This window comes from Saimiri boliviensis, chromosome X (genome assembly GCF_048565385.1).
Source record: "Saimiri boliviensis isolate mSaiBol1 chromosome X, mSaiBol1.pri, whole genome shotgun sequence".
Taxonomy (NCBI): domain Eukaryota; kingdom Metazoa; phylum Chordata; class Mammalia; order Primates; family Cebidae; genus Saimiri; species Saimiri boliviensis.
Genome location: NC_133470.1, coordinates 49,450,174 through 49,463,445, shown reverse-complemented (window position 1 = coordinate 49,463,445; position 13,272 = coordinate 49,450,174). Strand labels below are relative to the sequence as shown.

Sequence of the window (13,272 nt, the reverse complement as noted above, 5' to 3'; positions counted from 1 at the left end):
GACACTGTGTTTTTATTCACAATATATAAAGGCTTAGATACCAGAATAGGTATCTAAGATAGCACAGATGGGTAAATGACAGTCTCTTCAGACTCACTTGCTTAGAAGAAACAGAAGCTTTTCTAGCTCTCTCGCTTTTCCTCTCTTTTTATTCTTTTTATTTTTGGGGAGAGATGGGGTCTTGCTACTCCTGGCCTCCACCTCACAAAGTAATTGAGATTATAGGCATGAACCACCATGCCCAGCCCACTTTAGCTATCTTACTGTAAAGGTATAACAGGTAGTCTCCTAGTCATCCAAGGACAAGAAAAGCAGTATACGCAGGGAATGATCCTGGAAAGGCAGGAACAGAGGCTTCCCACTCTCTCATGGGCCTGCATAAGTAGCTGTTCTTTCTGCATGTGTTTTATAAGGTCACTGCATCACTTAGCTCAAATTCTCAAGACTCTAATTGGCAAGCCATGAGTTGATTTAACTTGGTGTCCACTCCTTGTCCAAATAACTGTCAGTGGGCTGGGCGCGGTGGCTCACGCCTGTAATCCCAGCACTTTGGGAGGCCAAAGCGGGTGGATCACGAGGTCGAGAGATCGAGACCATCCTGGTCAACATGGTGAAACCCCGTCTCTACTAAAAATACAAAAAAAATTAGCTGGGCATGGTGGCGTGTGCCTGTAATCCCAGCTACTCAGGAGGCTGAGGCAGGAGAATTGCTTGAACCCAGGAGGCGGAGGTTGCGGTGAGCCGAGATCGCGCCATTGCACTCTAGCCTGGGTAACAAGAGCGAAACTCTGTATCAAAAAAAAAAAAAAGAAAAGAAAAGAAAAGAAAAGAAATTGGGACCATCCTGGTCAATGTGGTGAAACCCCGTCTCTACTTAAAATACAAAGATTAGCCAGGTATAGTGGTGCATACCTGTAATCTCAGCTACTTGGGAGGCTGAGGTAGGAGAATCGCTTGAACCCAGGAGGTGGAGGTTGCGGTGAGCTGAGAACATGCCGCTGCACTCCAGCCTGGGCAATAGAGTGAGACACCGTCTAAAAAAAAATAGCCAGGTGTGGTGACAGGAGCCTGTAGTCCCAGCTGCTCAGGCGTCTGAAGTGGGAGGATCACCTGAGCCTGGGAGATTGAGACTGCAGTGAGCAGTGTTTTACCACTGCCCTCCAGCCTGTCTCCAAAAAAAAAAAAAAAAAAAAAAAAAAAAAAACGTGGAGTGAAAGGGGAACTACCAAGTATTAAAGCACATTTAAAACTTAAGACGGTATGGTGCTGGCATGAGAAATAGACATAGAATAAATAGGATAGAAACAGATTTTTGTATGTATGAGAATGCAATATATGATAAAAGGAGAACTTCACCAAATTGTACAGGAAGGATTATATCATAATTAGTTCCCTTACAAATGGTAACTAAGAGCACCTGCTGTGCCAGGCACTATGCTAAGTGATGTTTTATGGTTTTTTTGTTTTGTTTTTGAGACAAGTTCTTGCTCTGTCGCCCAGGCTGTAGTGCAGTGGTGGAATCTGCTCACTGTAGCCTCGACCTCCTGGGCTCAAGCAATTCTCTCTCCCATCTCAGCCTTCTGAGTAGCTGAGAACACAGGCATGAGCCACAACTAATTTTTAATAATTTTTTGTAGAGATGGGGGTCTCCCTGCATTGCCCAGGCTGGTCTTAGTGCTTTTATGTGTTTTTTCTCCTTTGCTTATTACAGCCTTTTGAGATGTAGGTGGTGCCATCCTCATTCTAAAGATTAGCAAACTAAATCTCCTAGAGGTCCAGGGGATTTAGTTGCCCAAGTCACATAGAAAAGGAGTAGTGGAACCTGGATTAGAACCAAGGATGTTAGTCTCCAAGTTTGTATTCTTTGCCCACTACATACTTTGTTTTTGTTTGTTTGTTTTTGAGACAGATTTTCACTCTTGCTGCCCAGGCTGGAGTGCAATAGTGTGATCTTGGCTCACTGCAACCTCCGCCTCCCAGGTTCAAATGATTCTTCTGCCTCAGCCTTCTCAGTGGCTGGGATTACAGGCACCCACCACCACAGACGACTAATGTTTTGTATTTTTAGTAGAGACAGGGTTTCACTATGTTAGCCAGACTGGTCTCAAACTCCTGACCTCAGGTGATCCACACACCTTGGCCTCCCAAAGTGCTGGGATTACAGGCATGAGCCACTGCACCTAGCCTGCCACTACATACTTCGTAGCTTAAGGTATCTAGAATATCAGAGGCATTTAGTAAATATAATTCTTAGGTATAACTTAGAGTTTGCTGCATATATTAAAGCTTGTATATAATACATATAGTAATAATAAACAGCAATATAAAGCTGTCATATTGGCCGGGCGCGGTGGCTCACGCCTGTAATCCTAGCACTTTGGGAGGCCGAGGCGGGTAGATCACCAGGTCAAGAGATGGAGACCATCCTGCTCAACATTGTGAAACCCCGTCTCTACTAAAAATACAGAAAATTAGCTGGGCATGGTGGCACATGCCTGTAATCCCAGCTGCTCAGGAGGCTGAGGCAGAATTGCCTGAACTCAGGAGGCAGAGGTTGTGGTGAGCTGAGATCGCGCCATTGCACTCCATCCAGCCTGGGTAACAAGAGCGAAACTCCGTCTCAGAAAAAAAAAAAAAAGCTGTCATATTATCATTAAGTAATAATGAATAACATCAATAATAAAGCTGTCATATTATCATTAAGATTGAGGAAATTCCTTGGGAATAAGTAAAACTGTTTTTTACAGAAAATCCCCAGTGGAATCACGTAATTCCAAAAATCACACATGGTGAAGCATCCGTAAATATTGGTTGATTTAATAATTACTACTTCCTGCTATCTCATTTCTGAGCCTCTCACTCCTCTGACTCATTAAACCCTTTATTCTGTCTCATAAGTCATTCAAGACTAGTTGAATAGCAGTGCCGGCCCAAAGATGGAGCCAGCATTTCCTTATAAATATCCTGACATTGACGCATTTGTTCAGCGAACATCTATTAAGCATCCACTCTCCATGTACTCTGTTATGGTTAGAGAGACATTTAAAATTGCAAATTAACATTAAAGTATAAACCAAACAAAAAGCTCCAGTCCCTAGGAAATTAAATGTTCTCTCCTCTGTGGAGCCTTCTCTAGATTCTCTGAGGTAAATTTAGTCCCTGACTCAGAACACCCAGAACAATCTGTTCAACTTCTAAAATCACACCCTTTGCGTTGTGTTAATCTTTCTGGTTTCCCATACTTGACTCCTTTAGGTCAGTTTTTCTGGCGGAGTGGTCAGGATATGACTGGTACAATTCTGCTTTGAAGGATTGTTGTTGAATTTTGTCTTGTTTTGTTTATGGCTTGGCATGACCTGATTAATGCATCCAGTCTTTCTTCCAATAAATATTTATCAATACCTATTGTATGCCATGTACTCGGCTAGATAGTTAATAATAAATAAGGGATAATAAAGACAAGCAAAGGCAAACAGGCAAGGTCCTAGACCTCATGGAAGCTCACATGTGCACTTGAAAGAATGTGGTTTTTTTTTTTTATTTGTTAATTTTTGCTTGTAAGAATGTGTTTTCTTTTTATTAAGTCAGTAAAGTATTTAAACCTTATTTATTATACTATTCAAATCTGTGAATTTAAATGAATTTTAGGTATATTTTACATATTATAGCTTAATAGTGGTATATTAAAGTTTCCCACTGTAATTGCATTTTTGTTCATTTTCTTCTATTTTTGCTTTACATTTTGCCAATGAAATCAGATGGAAAGGTTAAAAATGAAAGAATGGGCAAAGGTAAATCAAGGAACTATAAATAAAAAAAAGAAACAATATTAATAACCTGAGCTAGTCATTATCTAACTAGTCCTTCTGACAATCCTACAGTGTCTTCCTGCAATTTCAGGATCAAGATCCAAATTCCTTAATCCTGTTTTTGAGACTCTTTGTTCTCTGGTCTACTTTCTTCCCCCCACCCTTCCCCCTCACACACATCCATCCATCCATCCATCCATCCATCTATCTATTTTCCCTTTGTCCCCCAGGCTGGAGTGCAGAGGCGCGATCTCGGCTCACTGCAACCCCCACCTCCCAGGTTCAAGCGATTCTCCTGCCTCAGCCTCCTGAGTAGCTGGGATTACAGGCACACGCTACCACACCCGGCTAATTTTTATATTTTTAGTAAAGAGAGGGTTTTGCCACTTTGGCCAGGCTGTTCTCAAACTCCTGGCTTCAAGTGATCTGCCTGCCTCAGCCTCCCAAAGTACTAGGATTACAGGCATGAACCACCACACCCAGCCTTTTTTTCATTTTTCCCTTTAGCAACACTATTAACACAACTTTTTATTTATTTTTATTTTTATTTATTGTTTTGAGACAGAGTCTTGTTCTGTCATGAGGCTAGAATGCAGTGGCACAATTTCAGCTCACTGCAACCTCCGACTCCCTGGTTCAAGCAATTTTCCTGCCTCAGCCTCCCAAGTAGCAGGGACTACAGGCACCCACCACCATGCCCAGCTAATTTTTGCATTTTTAGTACAGATGTGGTTTCACTATGTTGGCCAGGATAGTCTCAATCTCTTGATCCCATGGTCTGCCCACCTTGTCCTCCCAAAGTGCTGGGATTACAGGCGTGAGCCACCGTGCCCGGCCCCAGAACAATCTTTTATTTAATTCTTACAACCTCCCTATGAAATGAGCAGGGCAAATGTTATTATCCCTGTTTGGTAGATGAGGAAAGCCAAGGCTCAGAAAGGTTAAATAGTTTGTCCATAGCCATCAACTGTTAGTTGGGGGGACCAACACTCAAATTCAGATCTTCTGTCTTCAGAATGCTTGCTCTTTCCATTAAAACATTCTGGCCTTTTATGTGAAATTCAGTTAGCCTGGACCACGTCTTGGGTACCATGATAATGGTTCATGATTGCAGTTTCCGCCACCTGAAGCCCTCAGTGTTCCTCAGGCTGCCACCAGTCTGGCCTACTTGCTAATCTCGCCTCTGGTCACTCCAAACATGCTTAGCTGCAGCAGTATGGAACATGATGCATTATGCAGAACCACGCCTTCATGCTTTCACACGTCATACTGTTTGCTCAGCCTGGAACACCCTTTCCCTACGTTTTTGTCTCACTAAATCCTAAAGGCCCTTTGAAACTGAGCTCTTGCTGACTTTTTTCAGCATGCCGTCTCGCACCTTTACAGTCTTCGGTGCTCTCATAGCAAGCACCCTGTGCATTCTTCCATCTTGGTTCTTAACACACTGTCCTGTCACTGTCCGTGTACATGACTCTTTCCTCTGTCTCCCAGACTGGAAGTAGGAAAGCAAAGATTCTTTTTTCTTCATTCAGTTAGCATTGCCAAAATCTAGCCAAGTACTGGCTCATGATAAGTTCTTAGCTTAATAAGTTTTTGTGGCATGAATAAGTGAGCTTCTGTGGCCTAATAACAGTGCTTTTATCTTCTAGGTACATGGTTCAGTGGCCTGGTGGCCGAATCCTGCATCGCCATGAGCTAGACACCTTCCTTGCACAGGCAGTGTCTACCCAGCTTTATGAACCAGATCAGCTCCAAGAACTCAAGGTGATTTCTTGTACCTTCATTTAAGTTTTTCCTTTTAGGAGCTTATGGCACTAATTTAGGTCTTTTTTTTTTTTTTTTCTTGGAGCTGAGGAGTAAGTTCTGCAGGTAACTGTTTGATTTACTTTAGCCAAATATTTGTGTCTATTAATAAAGCCAAGAGGTGCCTGCCACACCGCTCTCATACTGATAAATGAGAATGGACAGAAAAGATGGTATTATGCAACGAAAATAAATCATGGCCCACAGACCATGGCAAGGTTTCTGGCTCTTAAAAGATACATTATAGGAGACTTATCCTGATGTCCCCTGCTTGTGTCCGAGTAAATGTCTACCCCTCCTTTTAGTGATAAGTATTGCGTATTAAGTAGAAGTACAGAAAAGCATAAGGAAGGAAGTAAACACAGCCACTGAGGGCAGTAGAGCATGGAGCATAGAGGTGAGGCTTTGAAGCCAGGCTGCCTTGTGTTTGAATCCTGGCTTCATTACCTCCTAGCTGTGTGACCTTGGGCAGGTTACTTAACCTCTCTAGCTTCAGTTTCCTTACTTATAGATTGTATATTACTCCATTTTGTATTGCTATAAAAGAATACCTGAGACTAGACAATTTATAAAGAAAAGCGGTTTATTGGGCCGGGCGCGGTGGCTTAAGCCTGTAATCCCAGCACTTTGGAAGGCCGAGGCAGGTGGATCACGAGGTTAAGAGATCGAGACCATCCTGGTCAACATGGTGAAACCCCATCTCGACTAAAAATACAAAAAATTAGCTGGGCGTGGTGGTGCATGCCTGTAATCCCAGCTACTCAGGAGGCTGGGGCAGGAGAATTGCCTGAGCCCAGGAGGCGGAGGTTGCGGTGAGCCGAGATTGCGCCATTGCACTCCAGCCTGGGTAACAAGAGCGAAACTCCGTCTTAAGAGAAAAAAAAAGAAAGAAAGAAAAGCGATTTATTGAGCCCGTTGCTCTAAAGTTGGTACAAAAAACATGGTGCCAGCATCTACTCAGGAAGCTTTTACTCATGGTAGAAGGTGAGGGGAATAAGACAAGAGAAGCCAGTGTGTCACCTGGAGAGAGAGATCACATAAGAGAGAAGGGCAAGGTGCTAGACTCTTTCTAACAGTCAGTTCTTGGATGAACTAATAGAGTGAGAACTCACTCATCACCACAGGGAGGGCACCAAGCCATTCCTGAGGGATCTGCCCCCATGACCCAGACACCTCCCACTAGGTTCCACTGCCAACATTAGGGATCACATTTCAATTCAATATGCAATTTCCAGGGGTCACATAGCCAACTATGTCAGTTTGTGAGGATACTATGTAAAATAATCCATGTAAAACCCCTAGAACAGTGTCTCCCTTTTTTTTAAAATTGTGCTTTAGGTTCTGGGGTACATGTGCAGATCATGCAGGATTGTTGCATAGGTGCACACATGGAAAGGTAGTTTGCTGCCTCCATCCCCCTGTCACCTATATCTGGCATCTCTCCCATGTTATCACTCCCTGACTTCCCCACCCTCTGCTGTCCCTTCCTTGCCCCACCCCCAACGGACCCCAGTGTGTAGTGCTCCCCTCCCTGTGCCCACGTGTTCTCATTGTTCAACACCCGCCTGTGAGTGAGAACATGCAGTGTGTGATTTTCTGTTCTTGTGTCAGTTTGCTGAGAATGATGGTTTCCAGGTTCACCCATGTCCCTACAAAGGACACAAACTCATAGTTTCTTATGGCTGCACAGTATTCCATGGTGTATATATGCCCCATTTTCCTTGTCCAGTCTATCATCAATGGGCATTTGGGTGGGTTCCAGGTCTTTGCTATTGTAAACAGTGCCGCTATGAACATGTGTGTGCATGTGTCTTTATAATAGAATGATATATAATCCTTTGGATATATACCCAGTAGTGGGATTGCTGGATCAAATAGAATTTCTATTTCTAGGTCCTTGGGGTGTCTCCCTTTTTTGTTCCTTGTTTTTTGGTGTTTTTTTTTTTTTTTTGAGATGGAGTTTTGTTCTTATTGCCCAGGCTGGAGTGCAGTGGCGCAATCTCGGCTTGCTGCAACCTCCACCTTCAAGGTCCAAGCAATTCTCCTGCCTCAGAGCCTCCCAAGTAGTTGAGATTACAGGCATGCACCACCACGCCTGGCTTATTTTGTATTTTTAGTAGAGACGGTGTTTCTCCATGTTGGTCAGGCTGGTCTTGAACTCCTGACCTCAGGTGATCTGTCCGCCTTGGCCTCGCAAAGTGCTGGGATTACAGGCATGAGCCACCGCGCCCGGCCAGTGTCTCATATATTTTAAGTACATAATACTCAATAAAATGTAGCCATTAATGCAGAACATCCCTCTCTTGACCTTAGTAACCTTGTTCCTTTGAGGCCCAAGGTAAACTAGAAGATGAAGTTCAATAAGACTTGCAAAATCTTAAGTGAGGTCAACTAAGATGAGACAGACTCAGAGAAGCAGTGAGTGGTTGCCTTTTGCAGTAAATGTTGTATTGCTTGTCCTAGGGCAACTGCTCCCGCTAAACCACACCTAGGAGGGGACCTGCAAACACTTTCCCTTTTCCTGTTGAAGCTGTCTTCTAACACACTGACTTGACATAACCACTGTGGGAATTTAGGTTTTTCCCAATCTCCTGTCATGTACTTTTTACATAGTTGAGGTAGTATTTATGTATTATATGTTGTGAGTTCTTTCCATTTCACGTAGCACATATTTTGTCTTAAAAATGTTAATAAATAATATTTTATATGGATGTATCATTTAATTGTTCTCATGTTGGTGACTTAAGTTCTTTTCAGTTTCCCTCTATTTTGTGTTGCCTTAGTCCATTTAGAGTTGCTATAAAGGACTATCTGAAGCTGGGTAATTGATAAAGAAAAGAGGTTCTTTGTTTTTTGTGTTTTGAGACAGAGTCTCACTCTGCCACTGAGGCTGGAGTGCAGTAGCACAGTCTCGGCTCACCGCAACCTCCGCCTCCCAGGTTCAAGCGATTCTCCTGCGTCAGCCTCTTGCCTAGCTGGGATTACAGGCACGTGCCACCATGCCCACCTAATTTTTGTATTTTTAATAGAAATATTGTATTTTGTATTTTTAGTAGAAATGGGTTTTTGCCATGTTGGTCAGGCTGGTCTCAAACTCCTGGTCTCAAGCGATCCACCTACCTCAGCCTCCCAAAATACTGGGATTATAGGCATGAGCCACTGCATCTGGCCAAGAAAATAATTTTCTTTGGTTCATGGTTCTTCAGGCTATACAAGAAACATAGTGCTGGTATCTGCAAGGTGAATTTCTGAGTCAACAAATTGTGAACATTTTCGCAGTTCCTAATGCATATTGCTTAATCGTAGTATACTTTTTTTTTTTTTTTAAGTGGAGTCTTGCTCTTTTCCCAGGCTGGAGTGCAGTGGCACAATCTCGGCTCACTGCAACCTCCATCTCCCAGGTTCAAGCAATGCTCCCACCTCATCCTCCTGAGTAGCTGGAACTACAGACGCCCACCACCACACCTGGCTAATTTTTGTATTTTTAGTAGTGATGGGGTTTCACCATGTTAGTCAGGCTGGTCTCGAACTCCTGGCCTCAGGTGATCTGCCGGCCTTGGCCTCCTGAAGTGCAGGGATTACAGGCGTGAGCCACCGTGCCTGACCATGTAATATACATTTCTTCCCAGCTTTATGTGAGTGCTCATTTATTTCACTGCATCAGCAGCCGCAGCAGAGCAGCATTAAGTGTTCTTTCAGCCTTTACTTTCTAATTATTTTTCTAATTTTACAGGTGAAAAAACTGTCTCAGGTGGGTATCTTTAATGTTGTAATGAGTACCTTTCAAATCATCTCAGGGAAAGACATGGGTAGAAGCTGCTTATGCACTGAGATGTCTACATTGAATGACAACATGTTCACATTTAGGGAAGAATCAGCATGACAGGAATAAGAGTAAATGTTACCAAGAATAGTAGTTTCTTAATAGTAATATTTCATCTGTGCTGGTTTCAGATTGAGAAACTGGATGCCCGAGGGATCCAGCTTGCTGCCCTCTTCATGAGTGGAGTCGACACAGCTCTGTTTGCTAATGATGCCTGTGGCCAGCCCGTCCCTTGGGAGCATTGCTGCCCCTGGATTTACTTCGACGGCAAGCTGTTTCAGAGCAAGCTAATTAAAGCCGGCCGAGACCGAGTATCTCTGATAGAGCTCTGTGATGGTCAGGTATCAGCATGTCAGGCTGCTAAGGACTAGCTCTGATCTCCTGTGGGGATGGATGGGCAGGGAGGGGAAAAGAGCAGAGACATTGGAGAGGAATAGGACAGAAGCAGGAGAATGCGTCTCACTTTAACCTGACTTAATCAACAATGGTCCCCAAAGCCCGTAGTCTGATACTTACATGTAAAATTTTATGTTGGAAAGTATTTTTTAATGAACTTAAAGTTATCATGTCCCTTTTCTTCCTCTGAGTATTTCTTTTCCATGGAATATTCAGATATACTATATACCTTCCCTCCAACTCTTAGAATTTCATTTCTCTTCTTTACAAAAACTGTCTGTCTCTTCTGCTGCAAGTGATGATTTTTTTGTGAAGGAACTGTGTTTGGAAACAGAAGAGGGTAGTAAAGCTGACGACAGAGTAGAAGCAGAGGATTTTTATTTATTTTATTTATTTATTTTTTTTTTTTGGAGACGGAATTTCGCTCTTGTTACCCAGGCTGGAGTGCAATGGCACAATCTCGGCTCACCGCAACCTCCGCCTCCTGGGTTCAGGCAATTCTCCTGCCTCAGCCTCCGGAGTAGCTGGGATTACAGGCACGCGCCACCATGCCCAGCTAATGTTTTGTATTTTTAGTAGAGATGGGGTTTCACCATGTTGACCAGGATGGTCTCGATCTCTTGACCTCGTGATCCACCCGCCTTGGCCTCCCAAAGTGCTGGGATTACAGGCTTGAGCCACCGTGCCCGGCCCGAAGCAGAGGATTTAAAAAAAAAATGAAACATTGGGAAGGGTGAGGGGAGGCAAGGGAAAGGAAACCTTACTGAACTCCTTTATCCATTTTGGTGGGGAAAGAGCTGAGGGACTAGAGCAGGGATTGGCAGACTACCCAGCACACCTCCTGTTTTTTCATAACTAGAAGTCCAATGAACTACCTGTTGTGCTACAAACCACCTGTTTTTTGTTATGTAGACCACCCGTTTTTTAAAAAAAAATTTATTGGAGCACAGCCACATTCATTCATCTACATACCATCTATGACGGCTTTCATTTTTCTTTTCTTTTCTTTTTTTTTCAACAGAGAGTCTCACTCTGTTGTCCAGGCTGGAATGCAGTGGCACAATGTCGGCTTACTGAAACCTCCATCTCCCAGGTTTAAGTAATTCTCCCGTCTCAGCCTCCTGAGTAGCTGGGACTATAGGTGCATGCCACCACGCCTGGCTAATTTGTTTATATTTTTAGTAGAGACGGGGTTTTAGCACATTGGTCAGGCTGGTCTCGAACTCCTGACCTCAGGTGATCCACCTCCCTCGGCCTCCCAGTGTTGGGATTACAGGCGTGAGCCACCACACCTGGCCTATGACTGCTTTCATGTTATAATAGCAGAGTGGAATAATTGTGACAGAGGCAATATGGCCTACAAAGCTTAAAATATTTACTAACTGACCCTTTACAGAAGAAGTTTGCAGACCTCTGGACTAGAGGTATCAGGATCTCCAATTCTGGGTATGGGGGAGAAAGTTAAAAGGCTTTTTGTTTTTTATGTATTTACTTATTTTTTTCTTTTGAGATGGTGTCTCGCTTTGTCACCCAGGCTCGGGTGCAGTGGCGCAATCTCAGCTCACTGCAAACTTCGCCTCCCAGGTTCAAGCGATTCTCCTGCCTCAGCCTACCGAGTAGCCGAGACTACAGGCGTATGCCACCACACCGGCTAATTTTTTGTATTTTTAGTAGAGACAGGGTTTCACTGTGTTAGCCAGGACGGTCTCAATCTCCTGACCTTGTGATCCACCCACCTTGGCCTCTCAAAGTGCTGGGATTACAAGCATGAGCCACTGCACCCAGCAAAAGGCTTTTTGTTTGTCAGTGTTTTATTTCTCTTTTATCTAATTCTATTACGTCTTCCTTAGAAAGTGACCCAGCCCAATGCCAGCCATGTAATAGATCATCAGTAATCCTTATTGTTAAATTCGTCTTCCTTGATCTAGTCAATGTACATCACAAGCCCTTATTCAGAACTCATATGATGGTAGCATGATGTCATGTAAAGAGTGGGGACTTTGATGCCAGACACGCTTCCTGAGTGTGTAGCTTTGAGCCCTTTAATGACAGGCCTCAGTTTACTTAATGGGAATAGAATTGTGAGACTGTACCTAGAGTGGTCCATACTGAGCCTAAAACATGGGACGAGTTCGAAAAATGGCAGCTGCTATTATTACTGTGTTCCTCGTTTGAAGGCTGACCTGGCAACCAAAGTGGAAAAGATGAGACAGAGCATCCTTGAAGGAGTCAACATGAATCATCCACCGCCTTCTGCTCTACTTCCGTCACCTACTTTTGTGCCTCCCATGGTGCCCTCTCTCTACCCTGTTTCACTTTATTCCCGAGCTGTGGGCTCCATGCCACTTCCACCTCAAGGAAGGAGCCGGGGATTTGCAGGTCAGTACCTAAAAATGAGGTATTTGTCATCCTCAATTTATGTAATTAATAATCTATCCAGTCATTATTGTCAGTAACAGAATCAACAGTTTCACATATATCTCATCTCACTGACTTTTTTTTTTTTTTTTTTTTTTGGGACAGAGTTTTACTCTTGTCACCCGGGCTGGAGTGCAATGGTGTGATCTTGGCTCACTGGCTCACTGCAACCTCCGCCTCCCGGGTTCAAGTGATTCTCCCGCCTCAGCCTCTGGAGTAGCTGGGATTACAGGCATGTGCCACCACGCCTGGCTAATTTTGTATTTTTAGTAGAGACTGTGTTTCACCATGTTGACCGGGATGGTCTCGAACTCTTGACCTCGGGTGATCCATCCACCTTGGCCTCCCAAAGTGCTGAGATTACAGGCATGAGCTACAGTGCCCAGCCTCATCTTATTTAGTTTCTTTAGTGTGTAGTTTGAAGAGCAGTTTATGTCCATTTACACTTCTAAGACACCCTCCATAGAGGTAGTTGGTCCCCAGGGATTTGACTCTCACCCACCGAACTCATGAACTAATGTGGAAACCAGAAGCCACTTTATTGCTTTTGAGAACTGCAAGTCATATGGACCAGATCTTCATGGTTGCTGTTCATTCATTCCTTCCCTGTAGGCAATGCACACAGGAGCTTGCAGGAAGATCAGTGGGAGTAAATGGCCAGTGCTGGTAGACAACAATAGCTTGATGACAACATTTCCACTCTGGGAATAGACTTGACACATTTCCCTTCCTTCAGCTCCAGAAACATGGAGATAAATATGTCACCATCCATGCCACTAGAGGATTGCAGTTTAGTGAGGAAAACACACATGCACACTCATATATACACACAAACATATGCATAAATTATGGTGGCACCTGAGCTACAACTTAACTATGAGTAGACAGTCATGCCTAGATTGCTCAGATACTGATTCTGATAATTCTTTTTTTCTTTTTTTTTTTTTTGGTAAAGATGGGGTTTCACCATGATGGCCAGGCTGATCTTGAACTCCTGACCTCAGGTGATCCACCCACCTCGGC

The 13,272-nt window shown here is 43.7% G+C and overlaps 1 protein-coding gene across 1 annotated transcript in view; it reads left to right on the top strand.

Annotated features, from left to right (window-relative positions):
- FAM120C (family with sequence similarity 120 member C) overlaps positions 1-13,272 on the top strand; it is a 111,999-nt gene that overhangs the window by 81,704 nt on the left and 17,023 nt on the right. The window contains exons 11-13 of the mRNA XM_039475350.2: positions 5,459-5,573; positions 9,567-9,776; positions 12,009-12,210. Coding sequence (XP_039331284.2) covers positions 5,459-5,573; positions 9,567-9,776; positions 12,009-12,210 — 527 coding nt within the window. The remainder of the gene's footprint in view (positions 1-5,458; positions 5,574-9,566; positions 9,777-12,008; positions 12,211-13,272) is intronic.